Raw genomic sequence first — 22224 nt, 5'->3', positions numbered from 1 at the left:
ATTCTCACCAAGGCTGCATTTCTTTGATACAAATAGAGTAAATAGAGTAAAACTGTGATTTTATATATATATATATATATATATATATATATATATATATATATATATATATATATATATTAAAAAATATCTGTCTTCTATTTTAATATGTTTTAAAATGTAATTTATTCTTGTTGGCAAAGCTAAATTCTGAGCAGCCATTGCTCCAGTCTTCAGAAATCATTCTAATATGCTTATTTGGTGCTTAAAGTGATAGTGCACTCAAAAATGTAAATTCTGTCATAATTTATTCACCCTCAAGTTGTTCCAAACCTGTAGCAATTTTCTTTCTTCTGCTGAACACAAAAGAAGATATTTTGAAGAATACGGGTAACCAAACAGTTTCTGGTCCAACAACTTTATAGTTACTCGCATTCTCCAAAATATCTTTTTGTGTGTGTTTTGTGTAGATAGGCCTATGAGGCCGGATGTTTTAGCGTGGCACCTGATGCATTAGTCTTCTTGTTTAAATGTATATGTAACTGAATGCGTTGCAGTAACTGCCTATTTTATTGTTGTTTTTGCCTAGCTAGTGCGCGGGTGTGGAGCTGTGTGTGGGCATGTTGTATAACAGGTCTTTTATCATGTAACACATTTCTTCCCTTTACTCAGACTGACATCACTAAGGTGCTTCAAGTCATCTAAAGCGTTCGCCTTTTATGCAATTACCATTTTAGTTTTGTTTGCATAGAGCAGTTTATAGCATCCATGGCATTCTTTCCTTGTAGAGCTTTATTTAAACATTGCTTATAGGTCCATTACAGTCTAAAGTGATTCATTTTCTTCAGTTTTCCTTCTCTTTTTTTCTAGTCTTGTACTTGTCCTTTTAACCAATTTATGGACACATTTGTGAAGGTGTAGTGATATGAGAAATCAAAGTCTCAACTCATTCATGAAACAGCATTTATTTGCGTATTTTCGCTGCCGATCTCCCTGTAATTCTGAGAACCTGCTGAAGCGATTAAGATTTTTATGCTCCATCTCAATTGATGATTGGCTGACCTACTATGAAAAAGATTTTTGTGTTTTTGTTTTTTTCTAAGTGCTTGCCCTGGGCCTTAGGCAATTTGTGACACGGAGATGTTAGTCTTTAAAATCACACTGCTGTTACAGCCATTAAAGAACTCATTCAACAGCTTCAACAATACATTTCAAGACATTCAAATGTCTAAAAATTCAGCATATAAAAATGCATTCAAAATGCAATTAATATCAACAATAACTTGAATACATCTCTCCTACGATAAGCATGTTTTAATTTCTGAATTAAAATTTCATTATGACATTTTTTTTAGGGAGCAAATAGTCCAAAATGTCAGGGTGATACACCTGTCCTGATGGAATATAATAAAAAATAAAGATAACACTTTAGTATATATGGTTTGTTAATAGCAAGAATTGGACCTTAAAATAAAGTGTGACCAAAAAATTTAATCATTAAAATGATGGTAGTTTAGGTAGTTATTAGGCAGTTTGGCAATTTTATTGCTATTATTGTTTATTAGGAAAGAAATTCATAATTCATTCACTTCATATGAAACAAGCATATGACCATAACTTATACCATATTAAACTAATGTGGATTTTAAAAAGGTTTTTACTTTTATTTATTGCTTCTATCATTTCTTCAAAGCATTCCTGTTACAATGCATAATCCATACTAGGACCATTTTGTGCAAAAAAAAAAAAAAAGGTTAATTTTTTATAATTAACCTATTTATTTGCTGAATATCTGTCACCCACTGAAGGGCTGTGCTTAGTGTTCTAGCCAGTATGCTAGCCAGATGACACAGTACAAAACCTTGGCCTATATGACAATTAACACACTAATAAAAATGTATCTTAATGACCACATTATAATCTTTCTAACAAAGCAAATTATGCCACAACACAGGAAACTAGGACGAAATCTCCCCCTTTTACTCAAATCCTCTATGGACCATCAACAGCCTCTAAACGTCTTATTATTCTCTTTCTGTGGTGCAACACACGATCAGAACTACACATGGTGTCAACCTCATTAAGAGATTAGTATAGTGTCATGAGACAGAATGATTAGAAGTGCTTAATTAGATTAATCACGAGGAGACTTTTTTTAAAGTCATATATGTTAGCCTTTATTTGCATTCAAAGCCATTAAAGAGTTTATTTACAGAAAAAAAAAAAAAAATCTGGTTGTGGTCCAGGTCTCAAAATGTGCATTCTCCTGCTAGAGTTGTGTTTATGGAGTTGTCATTGAAACGCCAGAGTTCCACGTCTTTTCTGTTTGCCGTACAAGTCCAAACATGTCACCCCCTTTTAAAAACAATGACAGGTTCAACTGACCTGGGAGCAGCTTTCGGTCTCGCTCTGAGTCATTAGAGTCTGATGGAAAACACTTTCCTTTAAATATACAGTGACACAGGGTGACATTTCCTGGCGGGATTTCTGGGCGTACAAGATTTGCTTGGATCTGTGATTAGTTTTTTAAAATAAAGATGTCAAAATGAATAGGACACATCTAAAAAAATAAAAAATAAAAAATGGGGAACAAGAGAAAAGAAAGGTGTGTTTTCTAAACCAGCCCTACCTGATTCAAGTTTCATGTCTGGCAGATACTCTGACTAGTGAAGAGAAACAGAACAAACTGGAAGGGTGACTGCCACCAGATTTGTCAGAGGTCGGGTTGGGTAGGGCCAAACTCAGGTCTGAAGTACCTGAAATAGATAAGCGAACAACCACCCAGATACTATGTAAGACTGCTGCATTATTTCATATTAGTACAAGTCAAACAACTAAGATTAATAAGACTCCTAAGAAGGTTTAATTTGTGGTCTTTGTTAATACATTTTCAAATTAATTTTCTAAGTGAGTAGACTTTCAATCTGGTGGACAATAAAACAAAATCCCATAGACTTACATTGAAAGAGAATTGTACTGTGACAGCTATAAGGCTTTAATCAAGCCTGTACAACCAATGACAGCAAGTTTCCCTAAATTCAGACAGGACCCATAATAAATTTCAAGTCCTGCTTAAATATGAATTGCCGGCTGCACCTCTGCTCCACACCCTTATCCTATGGCTGGTAGTGAAATGACTCTTAAATCCAATTAAATTGAGTTAACAATGATTTCTTAGGTGTCCTTGCTTGTCTCTGCGTGTCTAGACTTCTGCCGCTGATGTGTGATGGGCAGTGATTTATTAAACCTGAGCCGAGATCTGCTTTAGCAATGATTATTAGTGATAAAATAGATAAAGCAGAAGTAGGCTTCTTTTAGTATAGTAAAAAAATAAAAATAATAATAATTTTTTTTTTATCTTTATATTTATTATATAAAATAAATATATACAATAAATATAAAGAAAGAAAGCTGTCAATAATCAAAAATAATTAAAACATAGCCTCTTTACATAGCCAGTAGCCTACATTGTGATATATAGTATCATTTAGAGCACTGGTAATTCAGATTAGATAATCTGAAAAAGTTTGTATCTGCAGTGAAACTACCATGTCATAAAAATCTGAAAATCTCGAATTTGTCTAAAAGTAAATAATGCACTGCATAGAAAAAAATAATACATAGAAGAAAAAAACAACAACAACAAAAAAAAAAAACAATTTTGATTGTCTTCACAAGACAACACATACTGTCTTGACTGATTGCAGAAATTATTCTGGGATTTTTAAAAATACATTTTTTTTTTAGTACATGAGAAAATATGATGCTTGTTTTAAAAAGACATCACAATAAATTATTATTTATTAATAAATATTGTTTATAGTGCATAAACTACATTAAACATTGACTAACAAACTGTTTAGTTTTATCTTATTACAGCTAATTATATATATATATATATATATAAATATATATATATATATATATATATATATATATATATATATAAGATATAATAGCTAATAACATAATATATATTATTAAGTAACATTTTGGATTTTGGATGAAGTTTGGTATGGTCTTCGTAATAAATAATATTTTTACTTTATGTTTTACTTTGTGTGAGTGTTTTTGTCTTTGAGAAAATAAATATGTTCGATAAATTTTGAAGGTTTGAACCAAACCATAAATACTAATGGTTTACTAAATAAATAGCAAATACTAAAACTAATACATTTGGCTTAGTATTTATTAATAATTATTATTATTAAGTTGGTCCATTTTTTTTCCCTTCTAGATCAGGGTGATCCTATCCATTCTTGCCTTTAAAAACCTGATCATGGATAGCAAAACAAGGGATTTCAAAAACACTGCTTGCTGGGCTCTGGAGACTAGATCGTTATGGTAACCCAAAAAAAGAGTTTACCCTAAATTCACCCAGCATCAACTTTTTTGCATGAACAAACAGCACTCACAATCTCTGAATCATGTAAAAGTTAGTTTTACACAGATTCAATTAAACAAATGATAGAGGACCACAGACGACTCATAAGACTAAATATAATTTATTTGTCTTTCTGGCATAATGATGTTGTGGAGGTCCCGAGGAAGACTGGAGCTTACCTCTCCTGTGATGAGCTGCAGGACACTCTCTCACACACAAACACACACATTTCATCTCACCCCCTTCATCTGCAGTGTTTACTCAGGTCTGACCAGTCATTCAGGGACTTTCATGAACTTTTAAAATGCTCCCAAACAACATTATATTGAGACAGCAAAGATATTCCTGGAATCTGGATCTAATCACGACAACAGGTGTCTTGTTGACTATCAAACCTTCAGTCAGTCAGCTGTAATGTTTCACCAATCTGTTATGCAAAGCAAATGATGGCCAAGTGACAGTTTGATAAAGAGCAAGAATTCTTAAATTCTTCCAAACAATTTGCTGTTTATAACTGACAGGTGACTTCAGTTGGTTCAGTTGTCATTTCATTCATGAAGTGGCATGAGTAAGTTACAGACATCAGACCATGATTAATTCTAAATGTAAACGTGTCTTCTGTGTTGGCAAAGCAAATGACAAATGTGTATGTTAAGATACAGTAAGTTAAAAATGTTGTCATCCTTCCATTCATAGACTTTTTTATTAGCATTTTGCCTTTTTTTAGGCAAAACCTATGGACAGTATGAGGTTGTGGACTTCCTGAAAGCTGCTTAGTATGTATTTATCTAAATTAGAACATCTAGATAAAAATGTTCAAAATTTTGACTTATCTTGTTTTTATATAAAGCAAATTCTAATAACTAAAGTTTAAACCTAAAAGAAAATGAATTGTCTTTTTATACACACAATACACACACAACATCAAGCTATTATTTCAGGCTAGCTAATTAAACTTACAAAATAATATAAAATATATCCATATAAACACAACATATAAAGCACAAAGTATCTGATAATTAAAAAAAACAAAAAAACAAGCACGTTATCTTTATTATTGTACATATACTATAGTTTTTAGTAAAAATGTAGGAAAACCAATAAATGAACAAATTAAATAATGCTTAAACTGCGGTCACGCTGACTTTAAAAGTGTGCTTACGTTGTTCTTTTTTTCCTGTCTTTTCTCTAGAACAGCAAGTTAATCAAGTTCACTGCTTGTCCAACTAGATTGTGCAGAGGCCGTCCTGCTTACGGTCACTTTATGTCTTTATCATCAGTCCAGTTTCTTAGTTTAGCTTTTTTTAAACAAACAAAATAATAATAATAATAAAGAAAGGAAAAAGCACAAGGCATATCGTGTTTCCCCCATCCCTCTGCAATGATAAACACTTGGATTTTAATGCATTGTTATGTTCACTGTTAAGGAATCATAAAAACAATTTATGTGTAGGCATATTTTTCAGGGAATTTTATAGTACATGAACTAATAATACTGTAACAGCAGATTTTAAAATGTGAAAATATTGTTTTTGTCTGGGGTAGTATAATTGTCTGATGGTAACAGATGATTGTCTCATGCAGGTGATCTGGAGGAGCGAAGGAGCCATGGAGAACGGGAGCGGTGGAGCGAAGGAGCATCTATGGGTGAGTAAACACAGGTGAGTACCAAGGTAAGGAGTCAGGCTTAGTTCAGTAATGGAAACTGTAGACTAGATGATGAGGCAGTGTGGAGAGTGTGGTGATATAGGGAGCTTAACGAGCTGAGACAGGTGTGGGCAATCAGTGCTCTGGTGATTGGGATCTAGTGTGCACTGGGGCTGAGGACCGTGGTAACTGGGGTTGCCTGAGACTCCCTGGCTGTGTCCAAAAGGCTAAGCAGCTGACTTGTCTCACTGCCTTATGAGCCAATGACTTTGAAGGCAGCGTTTTTGCATGAAGGCACCTCATGAAACTGGTTTCGGACAGGCTTCTGAGGCAGCGAAGCGGATTAATGATCTACAACAAAATGAATATTTAATTATTATAATACTGATTTCTCACTAGAAATAACATCAAAAGTGCAAAAAGTTAGTCAGAAACATACGTTTATACACAAACTGACTGACAAAAGCAACTTTCAGACACCATCTTTAAAAAATTTTTTATCTCAAAAGTCACGGAATGGAATGCACAGGATTGTGGGATATCAAAGGCAGTGAAGGATACATCTATGCTTAACTTACTATTAAAAAAAAGTTTGTTTCAAAGATGTTTCATTTGCTTTTCCCCCTTAAAATGTCAAATAAATTGGAAATAACTATCAAAAACTATGTGCTTATAAACCAAAATGGATATTCATTTAGTGTGATGTCATTGTTTTAAATATGCTTTGTTGCTAGAAATGTCAATTAAAATTATCAAGCACAAAATAATTTACTACAGAGAAAATCCTGCTTCTAATTTCAACATTATTTGGATATATTAAAGTTAGATAATGCTTTAAACATACAAACCAAAATATTTAATGGCTAAATCATCTATTTGAATAACTAGCAAATTAACAAACTAATTAACTAAATAAATACATTTTCAGAATTAAGTTTGATTTTGTGTTAAGCGCAAGGACAAATTTTAATGTTCATAATTATTGACTTACATTCTATTTCACATGATATCATAATCAACACAGTATTGTTTCATCAAAACCCAATAATAAAGAAAAAACTATAGATGATGACTCAGATCTCGAAATGACTCAATTTGCTTTAAATCTTCCATCCTTTGATCACAAGAATGTCTAAATACCATCCTACAAAACTCTATGGAATGCTACTGATGATTCAAATGATGAATTTAATGAATTTAAGATTTCTGCCACTTGGTTTGATATTTTATATTTAATACACTAAAATGTGTCCAAATACCTTTTGGGGCCACTGTATGTTGACAGGACCATGCTGATGATAAAGACTGAGGATATATGGACTAAACTAACTTTTAAGAGAACAGCCAGGTAAAACGGACGTGTAAGATGCGGCACTGATTGCTCTTTCTGCCCAGGAACCAAGAAAAGCCGGTCGGACCTGAAGAGTCGTCATTCCAGTCTGAATGAAAAGCCCAGTGTGAACTTTACACGCACCTCTGGTATAAAAAGCCTTACAGCACACACAAGTTGTGTCTATCGACGAGCTGAGACCGTTGCAGAAGAACTGTTTGCGCTTTAGAATCAGCCTTTTATCGAATTGGAACGCTTATGTTGGATGGGTGACGTGAAGCAGGTGCTCCAAGAGATATTTGTTTATTGAGAGATTGCTTTTTAAAGAGGAAATACCTTTCCGAAGTTATGGCGCAAGCATTAAGATGTAGTAAGCGTCGCGTTACCATGATGAGCATTGCTTTTTAACGTTAAACGTAGTTCAACTCCTTGAAACACGTGTTGAGAGTTTCCGTTCCACTCCGTCGTGATGTTTTTGAACGCAAGGAACGCGCCCTGTGTGGACAGCCCCGCTGTGGCTGAAGAGGAGGTCCTGGACAGTTTCAGATGTGGATGCCGTCGGGTCTCTTCTGGTCTCTCTGGTGCAGTGGTTCTTAACAGTTCAACAGTTCTATCTCAAAATTGTGAAATGTTTAGGACCACTTGATCAGGGAGACACTGGCACTGGCTTAGAGCAAAGATGACACGATAATGTGCTTTGAGACGATTCCTTAGATCTATAAATGTTTTACAACTTTTCAAATGTTTAAACAGGTGTGCAAACGCTTGAGATGGGATTATGCTGCATTATGACGTAATTTACCCCAGTTTAAATTGTTATAAAGAGTAAAATATTTTCTAGTATTCGTTGTTTCTGACGCTGAAGACATGCTGTATTTTAACAACCCGATCTCATGAAAGTGCGTATCAATAGCACGAGTTCATGTTTCGATTTGGCGTACTATTTATACGCAGAAATTGACTTCGGCGTGCATATGATACACAATGGGCAGGCCTAGGTTTGTGGGGTAGATGAGTATCATATGCACGCCAAAGTTAGTTTCTGCGAATCAATAGCACGATTTTCTGTTTGTATTTGGCGTACTATTTATGCATTTTCATTTATAGTTCGAAGTGTAGCCTATGCTTTTGATTCATCATTCTCTTCAGCGTAAAGTTTGGACTTTCATTTTGGATGAAATATATATATATATTTTCTGTTTGTATATATATATATATATATATATATATATATATATATATATATATATATATATTATTATTATTATTATTATTTTATTTTTTTAAATTTTTGGAGTTTGGAGGTGCATGTTCTAACCTACATTTAAACTTGGGACAGGTTAGGCTATTTGAATGTGGCCACCAATGTGACGTTTAATTCAATGTGTTGGCCTACTTGCTGTTTGTAACTGTTCGTTAAATATATAAGCAATGGATTTGGGTTAGTACTAATTATAGTCTATTATAGTGTCTTTTTAAGATATTTCAGCATTTTTATAAATTTATCTGTTTAATTATTATTATTATTATTATATTGTTGTTGTTGTTATTATTATTATTATTTATATTTTTTTTATATAATGTGTATTTGTTTTTGTTGTTTTTTGTGGAAATTTATGGTATACAGAAATTTTATCTTTTAAGTTCTTTCTCTCTTGTGCCCTCTTGTGTTCCCCTGTGTAACTTTTAATACTTCTTACTCTGATTTGTAATCAATTGCTTAACATGTATTTTCATTTTGCCTGTTCATTATCAACATATAAGCTTTGTGCTCCATCAAAACCCTCTCCTTATCCAAAGGGTACCAGGACACCCACACAGCAAACTGACCGGTAGGTGCAGTGTGTCGTCAGTGCTGTCCGTGGTGCTGAAGCTCGTAAGTCTCTTGGGGACCATTGAGGGTCTTTGCTTGGACACATGATTAAATTGTCCGAATCTTAAGATCTAGCACTTTGTCTTAAGGTTTGACAACGACACGGCTAGGTAACGAGAGCAAACAAACGCAGATGAGGACAAACTGTCATGCAAATCAATAGTCACAATTATCGCGTCTCAACAGTTTCATCAGTTCATTAAGCAGGGAGACGACCGACCTGTGACCCTGCTTTTAATTAGTGTCCGATGAAACCATATAGAGAGGCTCCAAGCTGTGAATCAAACACCCACTGTACACATATCAAACTGTTTGTGGACAAATCGATTGTGCATGTGTCTTGTAATCAAGAGGGGCAAAATAGAGGGGACTGGAGAAACATCTAATGAATTGCAAATTAAAGTGGATCCCTTTAAGATTAACCCATGGCACAGACATAGCAAACAAATGACAATATATCAAAGAGCATCCGAGTTTACAGAACCGAATTTCATATAGCCTACAGTACAATCGTTTTAATAATAAAAAGACAAAACTATTAAATGTTATTTGATCATGCTGCAGATTATACAACTGCTGTTGTTGAGTCATTAAATACAAACAAAGAAGATATTTTGAGTCATTTCCCCGCTGAAAAAAATCAACTGAAACCAGCCTAAGATCACTGGCTGGTTTTAGCTGGTCTTCCAGCCTGGTCATAGTTGATTAGTAGGCTGGTTGGCTGGTTTTAGCGTGGTTTTGACCACTTTTTTAGGACAATAGCTGACTAAACCAGATACGCCATTGACCAGCTTAAACCAGCTATGCCCAATTTAAAACTTGCTAAGACCAGCCAACCAGCATAGGAGGGTTTTAGCTTTTCTATACATTTTTAAATTTAATTTATTATTTTTCCCCCAGCAGGGTTCTGTAATCTTTGTCTTGTCGTCCTCTGACGCCCCTAGCGTTCAGCTAAACATCAATTGATTTTCAGCCAAATGCTACACTATAAAAATTATCTTAAAAATAGCAAACAAAACAAAGATTATTTAAATACGTTTTACAATAATATATATATATATATATATATATATATATATATATATATATATATATATATATATATATATATGTGTTGTGTGTATATATACATATATATTAGCAATTTATAAGCATATAGTAGGCTTATAGGACATAGAATATTTTGTATCATTTTTATGCCAGATGAAAATACGCACTTTAACTAAAACTTGCAATTTTCAATATGCATGTGCAATTTTCTAGATCCCACAATCTTTTTGTTTGTTCCTTAATGGCTCCCCCCCATAATTCACTCCAAAAACTCGCTCCAGTCGAATGCTTCAGTGCAACCATATTTTGCTGTCCCTTGTTATTGATAAATAATTCATGAGCGCTCAATCCAATCAGTTATTCTGTTTATCCGACTCCTCTCAGGCGCTAGTTACTTTCTTTCTTCTTGATCTCAGAGGCGCGTCCTAAATAGCGACAATATTCGCTAAACGCTCAATATTCGCACCCCACTGGCAGAGCTCAGTATTTTGAGTCAGGGTGGAAGATATTTCAGCAGTCTTAACGAGGAGCCCGGAGCGATTTGCGTACATGCGCAAGGGCAGCAGATGTCGAGCAGCGCTCCCGTGAGACCCGATCTGAAGAATTTCATCATCGTGTCGGGATGACCCTGCGCTATCCCGGAGAGGAGATCGAGAGAAAGGCTTGTGTACGTGGTAAATCACCTTTACAATGGATTGTAATCATGAGGCCCTAAAGGACTAATGCATGAGCGACCCCCTTCCCCATCCAAACTAATCTGAAACACTGCTGGCTATCAATGCAACTTACGACTTTGTATATTGGGCCAAGCTGATGAGCCAATATCACTTCCAATTCACAATCAGACTTGACAACAGTCAACTGCCTAATTCCCTTTAATCGGACCGACAAAACCCAGCTCCTTCAAAAGACAGTCCACAGGAACGAGTATAATATTGCAATAATGTCTGCCTGCTTATCTACAGCATGCTCCTCTGTATGCTCGAGATAAGAGTTTTTATTAAGAGGGCAGCAGTAATGTCCTGTGTTCGGCTTTCAAAGCCCAGCAAATAACCGACTTTATCTTTGGTATTAAGCTTCGTATTTAAGCTGCTCAATAACAGGCCGGTTTTGCATTCGGCTGCTCAGAAAGCACGCACCAGGGAGCCCTTTCGGTGGATCCGCTTTGGTGTTGGAGGATCTGGCGTTCAAAAATAATGGCAAATTTTGAAACGAGCCTTTCATCGCCACTCAACAAAGCTATAAAAGACATTTTATGTCGGAAATAAATAATAAATAAATAAATGTTACTGTTTCAAAAAAATCTTGAAACGAAAAACAAATAATACTTTTGGACAGTTGTTATTTTGAAAGCCACATCGTGTCTTTCCACTAAACAAATGGTTTAAAACGATGAATAAAATCGTTAATTATAAGAAATATCTTTATTTATCTAAATATGAGAAGATTGTATTGTCTAATGCACAGACCTTGTGTTCCATTAAAAACACTCTTACACTCTTAAATATGGACAAACCCAGCGATTGGGTTGTTTTCAACCAACAGTTGGGTTAAATGTTTAACCCAACCTTCTGGGTAGTAGCCCAACCGCTGGGTTTGTCCATATTTTATCCAGTGCTGGGTTGTATTTAATCCAGCATTTTTTAGAGTGTAGAGATCATATGTGGGTTTTCAAATAAGAATCAGGTTTAAAGGAACAGATCACATAAAAAATAAAAATTTGCTGAAGATAACTTCCTCAGGCCATCATAGATTTAGCATTACATCACTTACTCACTGATTCCTTGGCTTTGAATGGGTGCCGTCAAAATGAGAGTCCGATCAGATAAAAACATCACAATAATCCACACCACTCCAATCCATCAAATAATATCTTGTGAAGCAAAAAACTGCGTGCTAAAAAAAAAAAAAAATAAAATAAAAAAAACTTCTAACTTTAAAGTTGCTTCTGGCCTAAATACCAGTCCATACGCCATAATAACACTTCCTTCAGTGGAAAGGTCCATCATCTGTTCAAAATCACATCACATCACATCAAAATACACCAACTTATTTGATTCGAAATGTTTTGGAATCTTTTCTCTTGTAAATTGTGATTGCTCTCTGCATATTTCTCTCCTGATTCAGACGAGATGACAATATTATGGATAGAGGAGTCATATTTAGCTGAAACAACAGTTTTTTGTTAAAAACGTCTTAATGATGGATTTTTTTCTTACAAGCACCCAGCTTTTCACTTGATGTACTGGAGTCGTGGTGATGGTCAGGTTTTCATACTCTCATTCTGACGGCACCCGTTCGCTGCAGATGGTCCATTGATAAGCAAGTGCATGTAATGCTAAATTTCTCCGAATCTGTTCAGATGAAGATGGCCTGAAGGTGAGTACATTTTTAGTCAGCAAATTTACATTTTCAGGTGAGAAATTCCCATTGAACTACAGCTCTGAAAAGTAACCATGGCTTATATATATATATATAAAAAAAAATAAATGTTTAAAAATTAAAGAAAAAATAAGCAATCATTATTTAAACACCTTTGTCTGCACTGAATGTAGCGCGTTGCAGCGAGCAGCGAGCACTGGATGAGCATCAAGCGCCAGAGGGACCACACTAGCCAAGAGGATGTCAGAGCACACAGAGAGAGAGAGAGAGAGGGAGAGAGAGAGAGAGAGAGAGAGAGAGAGAGAGAGAGAGAGAGAGAGAGAGAGAGAGGGATGAGCATCAAGCGTCGAGGTAGTCTCCTCAACAGGCTCGCGCGAGTTCACTCCTAGACCCTGCAGTGTAGACAAGACAAGGCGTGGACAGCCTTTCCCACAAGGATGTATGCCGGGAGCGCATGGATCAGTTATGGATTGTATGGGGTTCTTTCGTGCTTTAACGAGTGTCAAAATATGGATATATGATTTTATACGCGGCAAGTAATTTGGGACAGGAACTGGAAGATCTAAAGAGTCAACAGTTGGATGTACCTGAGCGGGAACCTCTGGATAAGAACATGACGCTGTTTGGAATCAGAGAGAACCATCTGTAAAATGTCTCGGAACTCCAGAGCGCTGCAATGACTTCTCCACGTTTTCTGTAAGCTGGGCGAGGAAAAATACCCACAGCTGCACAATGGATTTACAAAACTCTAACGGATCATCTGGGTCGGACAAGCAGAAGCCCAGTTTGATAGACTTGGGGACGTTTTTCGTGGACGCTGACATCATTTTTGGATTTACTAGTCATCTGTTAAAGCGAAAAGCCAAGGTAAGCCTTTAAGAACGGACAAAAGACTCCACAAGTTGACTCATTTAGAGCTCAGCAGACTCCACGTGGGTTGTCTCGCTTGAAAATATTGTGGTATTTAAAGGCTATGCTATTTTTGGTTTCGCAAATATGAATAGCTACTAAGTTTTTATTGGTAATGTGTAACGGTTTGTTCAATTCAGCACCACGAACAGCTCTCATCCATCAGTTGCGCTTTTAGCAACTTCACTAAAACCATACTAAATACATTACATTACAATACAGTAAGCGTATCAGATAAAGCCCTTCATTTTGAACAACATTTTTTTTTATCCAAAAGTGAACTTTGTGCTTGATTAAAAGTTTCTCAGCGATCATATGATTTTAGTTTTTAACTCGGTAATAAAAATGTACTACAACTAGGTTGAAGTTTTCCGTTTAAATCATGAAAATAAGAAAGAAAGAAAAAAAAAAAAAAACCAACAACATTAGTCTGATGTGTTAATAAACCACTAATAAGGTCCACAAAAACAGACAATAATGTTCAAATAAAGGTTCTGAAACAGTCTTTTAGATATTAAGTTATAGGCTTCAGATGTTATGGATGGTCACAAAAGCTAAATTTCTGTCAGCCAATTTTGCAGTTTTCTTCGGCCACGTTAAACGGTCCGTTATTGATGGTTTATTGGACTAGTTGCGCTGTCATAGACAAAGGACTGAATTAGGTTTTTTTTTTTTTTTTTTTTTGAGGCGGGAGATTGACAGTATTTGTGTGGCAATTTAATGTCACGTGCTCCCAGCATATACATCCTCAACATAAAATATTTAGAGATGAGTAATTAAATATTCAAACATTCTCACAATTTATTGCAAACCGAGAGGTTTATAAGAGCAGTTGAGTTAAAAACCAGAGGGTGGCGCCAGAGTAAAGAGCAAAAGACTCCAACAGACCCGCAATCCAACAGTCAACGCAAGTGAACTGTAACATAAAAGATGACGTAATTTGTTTACATTTTTTATATATATATATATATATATATATATATATATATATATATATATATATATATATATATATATATATATATATATATATATATATATATATATATATATATATATATATATATAATATATATATATTTCCAGACATACAAATGGGAAGGATGAGTGCACAGGCTTTTACTTACAATAATACACACACACACACACACACACACACACACACACACACACACACACACACACACACACACACACACACACACATATATATATATATATATATATATATATATATATATAATAATAATAATAATTATTATTATTATTATTATGAACCATACATGCAGTCATGATTTTAAGCAATTTTGATTAGTTCACATGAGTTACTCAGTTCTTTTACGCACACCTCTTATTACAAACACAAAATTAATCAAACTATGAATTCGCTAATTCATTTAAATCGATATTATTTTCACTTTTTGTTTGTACAAACGCAGTCTAAACTCTCTGAAACAGTGTCTGAATAGCTACTGAGCGCTCAGCTCCACCCCTCCAACCAAGTGACCGAGCCGCGCACATTGACAGCAGTCAAACTTCACTCCCGCGTACGCGCGTCGTCATGGAACTAAAGCAAAGCAAAACTTCACGGGAATTTTCCTTTGCTCTCCCACTGACTATTCATGAACTGTATTTCTAATTAATGAGTGTAGACAAACAGAGACGCAATAAAGTGCACTAGATGTACGCGTTTTGATAAATTATACCGAGATGATGGATTTAACACAGGGGAATGCGCAAGGAGAGTTCCAGATCAGCCGGTCAACTGTAAGTCCTCTAATAAACAGCTGATGCTGAGAAGTTACAGTATTGTGTTTGAATTCCAAAGCTTGCTGTTCGTGTATTGTTGTTGTGCAATTTGCAACACGTTTAGAAAGTTCAATCACAATGTGTATATGTGTATAATAACAGATGTTAAATACATGGAGTCTTTCTGTATCTTGACTTTGTTGTCTTTCATAAAGGTGGAAGGCTGTTCTAGCGGAGAGTCTTCACACTCACTTGAGTTGAGCCAGAGGAAGAGACTGTCAGTGGAGGAGGAAAGGTGTGCCAGCAGACCCCCACCTGAAGGTGCAGGAGCTGTGAGCCTCCCTGAATCCGACAGGGAAGAGACTAAGCCAGATCTGTGCAAGCAATGTCAGATGACTATAGCTGAACTGAGGAGACAAGCCCTCGCTCTGTCCGATCCTGCTTCCTTTAAGGTAAGTGAGTGAGAAGCATTATTTCAGTGCCTTTGCAAAGCAAACAAACACATCCAAGACAGGGAAGTTAATTTGCTTTGCTATTTGTAGCATTTTCAGCACTAATAATGTTATCTTTAAAGGAACTGTTTTGATTCATGCAACATTGCATAACTAAAAAATCTTTTGTTAGTTTCAAGAAGCACTTGACTTTCACTTGAGCTCTGGGAGTTCACCTTGTTTAATTCTGTCACTCGGCTCTTTTCAAGGCATTGTGAAAGCCTCACATAAATCAGATGCATTGAATGCCTCTTAAAGGCCATTTTGTGTAAAATCTCACGATCTGATGAAAAGTTGACACAAATAAGCCCGCTCTTTGTAGTTTTATGACTCCCTTATCAGAAAACTGATATCCTATTCAGGCTCCTATTCACAGAGTTCACCAAGTCATCAAAAGGTTAATCTTTTTACTATACCAGCACAGAGAGCAAATATTTCAATGACCTCTTTTTCAAACTAGGCCTATAGGCTTTGTTGCACTTTAGAATGATCAGTAATGCATTGAAATCATATTCAGTCTGAAATACATATAGGCTTGGATAAAACTGAGATCAACACAAAATGCTGTTTGAAATGCTCATTGCTGGATGTTTGGTTTATGGTCAAAACAGTGATGAAAACTCATCAAGCCTTGAGTGGGATGGTTGGAGCGAGATGTGAGAAGCTCAGCTGTGTGGCACAAAGTGTCCCCATGCTTGCCAGTGCAGAAAGTGGATGGGCATGATGTACAGAGAGCAATCTGGATGAAAAATGAACTATTAAAGTACCACTAAATTTACTGAAACAAAGTCTTATCCGAAATGGAAATTCATATGGAATTCTTATTAACTTTGAGGTTACATTTCTTTTGTAGTTAATGCTGTTTAAGCAATATCACATGAGCAAGAGTTGATGTTGATCTCACTCATGAACAGTCACTTAGTTAAGTTCGGATTAATTGAGTGAATGATTCAATGACTCACTTATAAAAACAGCCATTTTCAGATAGATAGATAGATAGATAGATAGATAGATGCCAGTGTTCAAAAGTCTGGCTTTTCTACTTGAATCTCACAAAAAAGCTTACAAAAAATTGAAACCATCTAGATCACCAACCTTGCATTTGTTTTGATGAATGCTGGTAAACTGAATCTACAAAACCACTCTTCATTGTTTGTTTGGAGTGTTCACAGCCTATCTGCTCATTCCTAAAGCCAAGTTTGTCTGTTTTTTCTTACAACCTTCCGATTCTAGAGTTTTCAACAGCTTTTCTTACTTTCACACACTGTATTCACACAGAATGCGCGAGTGCCAGTCTCTGAGAGTTTGTGGAAAGGGGACGGGGCTATTGGAAGTGGCCCATTGTTTTGGGAAACAATGCTTATCTCCCCCCTTGTCCGTCGACATTGGGGGGAGAAAACAGTTGAGTGGATTTGCTGTGCAGTCTGTGGAGGAAGTGCAGACCCAGTTGACCTTCATCATGCATTCAAAGTGTTCCTGTATACTCCTCACCAAATTCCCACCACAGTTAAATATAGGCTGTCGACTTTTTATTGTTGTCTGACTTGCTGCTTGGGTTAGCCTCAGGTTTTCCCCTCCCTTCGCTTTCTTTTGTGGTTGTGTTTCAAGAAAGATCTCATGCTTAGGTAGGATTACAAGCCCTCCGGTTTGCTTTGAACCCCCCCTCAAGTTCTCTTCTCTCCAGGTTACCTCAGGGAATAAAGAGAGGGTTTTTGTGTGGGTGTGCATCAATGTTGCAGGATGCGTATGACCTCGTCCCACCCCATGATGTGTTATTTGGTTAGTGCTTCCAGAGCTTGCTAATATACTCACTCGTTCTCATCAACAGTGGTTATCTGAAATCATCACAAGTTTGGCCGCCCCGTTTCACTCTATGGTTGTTTGCCCTGTGTGGTCCGCTCCAGGTGTGGGGGATAAAGCAATGAGGTCAAGCCGGAGAGGTTATGTCTCGATCGGCCCCACTACTGATGGCTTAATGAGACTCTGGAAGCATTGGCCATGGGAGTCCTGCTTTGCCTGCAGTTGGGGAAAGAAAGGATGCTTTGTCCAGCCGGAGATGTGTGGTGGATACCTGACCTGAACTTAGAGACTCAACTGATATGGTTCTAGATGAGAAGCTACAGAGGGTTACTGTTTATTGGCTTCTACCAAAGTGTGGGTGGCCTGTAGGCTTAAATTGGTTGAATTTTCATTATTCTTGATTTTCAAATGTGATTCACACCTGCTTCCCACTCACATGTTCATTATGAAAATTGCTCTCAGTTTGCTGGTAAAGTCTGGGAACCGCAGCACTCAATAAGTTTCAGATATCAGGCTGCCCTAATGACCCAGCTGCACTTCACTGCTTCATACTAGAGCTCATTTATCCTCGGCCAGCTTGTGTTGGCAAGGAGCACTGGCCTCTTAGTCAATTATTTTTGTGTAATTGCCGAAAAGTTTTTTTTGCAGTTGAACAGTTCAGTGGCAACATTCAAGCAGGCTTGCAGAGCCAGACTTTTTTTCATCTATCTATCTATCTATCTATCTATCTATCTATCTATCTATCTATCTATCTATCTATCTATCTATCTATCTATCTATCTATCTATCTATCTATCTATCTATCTATCTATCTATCTATCTATCTATCTATCTATCTATCTATCTATCTATCTATCTATCTATCTATCTATCCTCACACTCACTTTCCCTTTTGCTGCTGACACATTTATTATGTTGCATCTTTAAACTTTCTCCACTTACATTATCAAATAATCCTTTAATTAAACTTATTATTATGTACACAATAAAACGTTACAAATGAAACTAAATTTGATATGTTGTAATGTCAAGGGTGACATAATGAATTGTAACATGATTTTGAATATGGATAAACTGAAAACTGACTTAGAAACAAAATCCTCATTGAAATGTTCTAAAATTGTACAATTTGTTCAAAACTGGGCTCCTTCCAGGAAATGCGCGGTCAGCATCACAGCCCGTTGTGTGACAGGCCGATTCTTTGCAGTCTTCTGCCAAGCACACGCTTGCAGGCAGCAATTAGTCTTTCTTCACGCCCCACAGCTTTTAATGGCTTCACTCTTTTTCACCAGGTTTGCTTTCAGCGCGCGCCATCCTTTGTTTTATTATTTATTACCAATGATTCCCTGGGCTGATATCAGTGAGGAATAGTCTCTTCTCTTCAAACCATAAAGAAGCTCTCTCCTCAGTAGTTCATCCACTTCAATGTCAAGGCACTTAACACCTGAACAATGCCTGAGGATGGAATGCCTGGAAGCTTAACACAGGACAATGGACAAAGACTTCATTGCCTACAATGATTGGCACTTAACTAGTCACAAAGCTCCAGCACATAATCGCAATTTGAAAATGGCCAGCGTTAACCATTAACCAGTAAGAATCTGAATCTGAGACGTCTAACGTCAACTTCTTTCACTCCACTGGCTGTCCGCTTCGATTACAAGATCATTCAACAAAATTTAAGGCCATTCGCACCTGGGTTAGAACAATCTAGCAGTTTGGAATGTAACGTTCCCAATCCCATTATTGTGATGAAGGACTACATGGTATATGGTATCATGTTTAATAAGATGAATATGCGCTTAGGGGCGGCCATTATTTCATCTCCATTGTCCAAAGAGAGGCACTGAAATAGCTGTCATCAATTATAATAGCCACTACAGTTCTAAGGGTCTATAAGCTCTCTGTTGTGACATATAAGAAGTTGAAAGTCCGTTCACCAGGCAGGTCGAAAACACCTGCACCCCTGCGTCCTTCAAATGCTGGGTGAAACCTTAGACGACGATTGTAATGAGAATACTTAGCTCTCCTTTGCTGTCAGTCATCTCCCTGAACTCTCTTGTGACCAGACCTCCTAAAAACCCCATGGGAGGATCATCTAAAGCAAAGCTAGATGGATTTGCAGTTTGCCGTTATCATTTCAAGCACTTAACCCTTGCAGCTGTGTGTCTATATGTGCATATGAGCAACAATGGGCCTGTAACCACCATGTGAAAGGTCAGTGCGTTAGGCTGTTATGGGATAAGAATCATAACCAAGTATGAAAATGGGTGGACCTCGACTGATTAGACTACAGTAAATGGGCAATAAAGATGGAGATCTTTCAGAGCAGTGGCTGATTGTTTTATTCAATTGGAAGTTGCATAAGCAACTCTTAAGTGTGAATATCAAGATGAAGATCATTTGAATAATCTTAAGAAACCTTTTCCACTATAAAGAACCTTTTGTGGATTGAACATTTTCTGTAGATGTTTTTGTAGAACCATAGATTCCAAGACTTATTATTTTTAAAAATGTATTCTCTCTTTATTCAGTGAAGTGCGTCAATAAGTCTCACGCTGTCATGCACAGTTCTTAAAAGAAACATTTATTCTCAGATTGAAGAACATTTTAATGACCTGAAGAACCTTTTTCCGTTATAAAGAAACTTTTGTGTATTGGAAAGGATGTTAAGGGTTCTTCATGGAACTATCAATGCCAAGAATGTTTATTTTAAAGAATGTATCCTCTCTTTATAGAGAGAAATGCATCAATAAGATTTACGCTGTTGTGAGCTCATCTGAATTTCCAGGTTACTTTAAATGTGACTGCATGCCCAACGGCACTGTTCAAACGTTTATTCTGAGGACAATTATTTCCTCACACCCCTACCAGAGAAAAGCTCACAGTTCTCACGAGAAGTGAGGCTGGTTGAAGCGGAGTTGAAGGCCTACTTGAAGTCCTGGTTCGACTTGCTTACTTCATTTCTTCACTCTCAACCCTGCAGGGGAGGTTTGCCTAGCACATGCCACAGCAGAAACTGTAAATCACTCAAGTTTTATTGCCTTTAATAGTTTCTCATTCAGTTCTGCTCCCGTGCTTGCCCTTTTCTTGTACTTTCGTATGCTTGGAGTTTGCAAGAAATGCAAAGCTGTTGATCAGAACATAACAACACGTGAAATGCTGCCGAAACATAGGGGTGGGTGGCAACTGTTTAACATTTTCAATCCGCCAATCCACACCTGATTCCTTGAATTGTCTTTTCATTATATATCTCTAATGTTATTTGAAAGAGAAATGTTGTGACAATGTTTAATGGATTAATGATGTTTAAAGAAAATGAAAAATCCTTTTAAAAATCTAGTTTATTTAAAGTGTGTGTGGTTATTTGTTATGTATGTTTTTTTTTTATTTGTTTGTTTTTTTTATGTGGGGGTGTGTATATAAGTTTTAGTGTTTTTTTTTAACTGTTAACATTTATAATGATTTAATAAAACAAAAGTTGCACTGGATGTAACTAACGTTTTTTTTATTATTATTATTTTAAAAATATATATTTTACATAGTATTTCATTACAAAAATTATGAATTAACAATTCATAAATGTTGTGGTTTCCTGCATGCTTCTGCATGTTGCAAATGCAAATGATGACACCTGTTAACATGGCAGACTTATTTTCCCCAATATTAATAAGCAGTGAAGCAGTTTTGTTGAAATAAAGTATCACATTTAATAAGAATTGTATTCTCGAGTTTTTCTCGAATGTTATATTAGAATTAGAACAAATTTTGATTCAGAAATGAAAAACATAGTATTGCTTGTTTGAATTGAATTTTATGTCTTTTTAACAGTTTATTATATTCAACTCCCTTAGAAATCCCCCCCCCCCCCACCAAAAAAAAAGTATTATAATAATATAATTTGAAAAATTACCCCCCATTCACAAAGACCTTTACAGCATGAGTTTGTTAACCGGTAGCGTTTTTATTCCAGACGGTGTGTGAGAATAATATTTAACAGCGTGTGCCTGGAAGCTGCTGCCCCAGGTTCACTCACCTCAGAGAGGTTCAGATCTCCAAATCTGTAGATGGACGTTTTATGCATGCTGCTCTTGTCTACCTCTTAACCTTTTAACCCGACCCTGCCCATAGGGAAACCAGAATGTAAACCACAGGAAATGATGGGTTGAGAGAGCCGAGTAGTGCATTGCATTATTGATGTTTACTCCTGTGATCCCTGCTATCTGATTCTCAATCAGTGAGTGTTTAAACTCATTGTTTGCTTCTGGGCTGTTTCACTGTTAAGCTGTGTGCTCAGCTGATACGACTATGATAAGCTCTTCCTCAATTGTTTTATTCTCACTCTCAGGCTTTTGATGTTGAAACAAAGCACTTGTTTTGCATTTGTCTTTCTTAGGAAATATATTGATGCTTACAGATATATATGTTGTAAGAAATTCCTACGGAGTGTATTTGAATATTGAGACCTATTTACTATTTTATGTAAATAATTAAGGCATGTTGTTTGAAGCTGTCAGAGATGGATCTTGAATTTCCTCTCTTGTCCTCTAGAGGTGCATGGGCTTCTCTTTTAAATGCACCCATGTACATTTTTTTATTGAATTCTTTTTCTTTTTATTTTGGTATAGGA

At 36.1% G+C, this 22224-nt stretch overlaps 1 protein-coding gene and 1 long non-coding RNA gene across 4 annotated transcripts in view; one reads left to right on the top strand and one right to left on the bottom strand.

The window, feature by feature from the left end:
* Nucleotides 1-1802: 1802 nt before the first annotated feature.
* On the bottom strand, nucleotides 1803-6353 carry LOC122140179. The gene is made up of 3 exons (XR_006156872.1): nucleotides 4543-6353; nucleotides 2609-2735; nucleotides 1803-2491 (listed from the first exon to the last, which is right to left on the bottom strand). It is a non-coding gene; the product is annotated as an uncharacterized LOC122140179 (long non-coding RNA).
* Nucleotides 6354-13022: 6669 nt separating this feature from the next.
* Nucleotides 13023-22224, top strand: part of kif26ab (kinesin family member 26Ab) — an 87680-nt gene continuing 78478 nt past the window's right edge. For 2 of the 3 annotated variants that reach the window (XM_042742709.1, XM_042742708.1), the window contains exons 1-2: nucleotides 13023-13512; nucleotides 15519-15755. In XM_042742709.1, coding sequence (XP_042598643.1) covers nucleotides 13378-13512; nucleotides 15519-15755 — 372 coding nt within the window. In that variant the 5' untranslated portion in view covers nucleotides 13023-13377. Of the gene's footprint in view, nucleotides 13513-15079; nucleotides 15322-15518; nucleotides 15756-22224 lie in introns of those variants that run through there. The other variant, XM_042742710.1, reaches the window with a different exon arrangement.

This window comes from Cyprinus carpio, chromosome B17 (genome assembly GCF_018340385.1).
Source record: "Cyprinus carpio isolate SPL01 chromosome B17, ASM1834038v1, whole genome shotgun sequence".
Lineage (NCBI taxonomy): Eukaryota > Metazoa > Chordata > Actinopteri > Cypriniformes > Cyprinidae > Cyprinus > Cyprinus carpio.
This window is presented reverse-complemented; position numbering and strand designations above follow the sequence as displayed.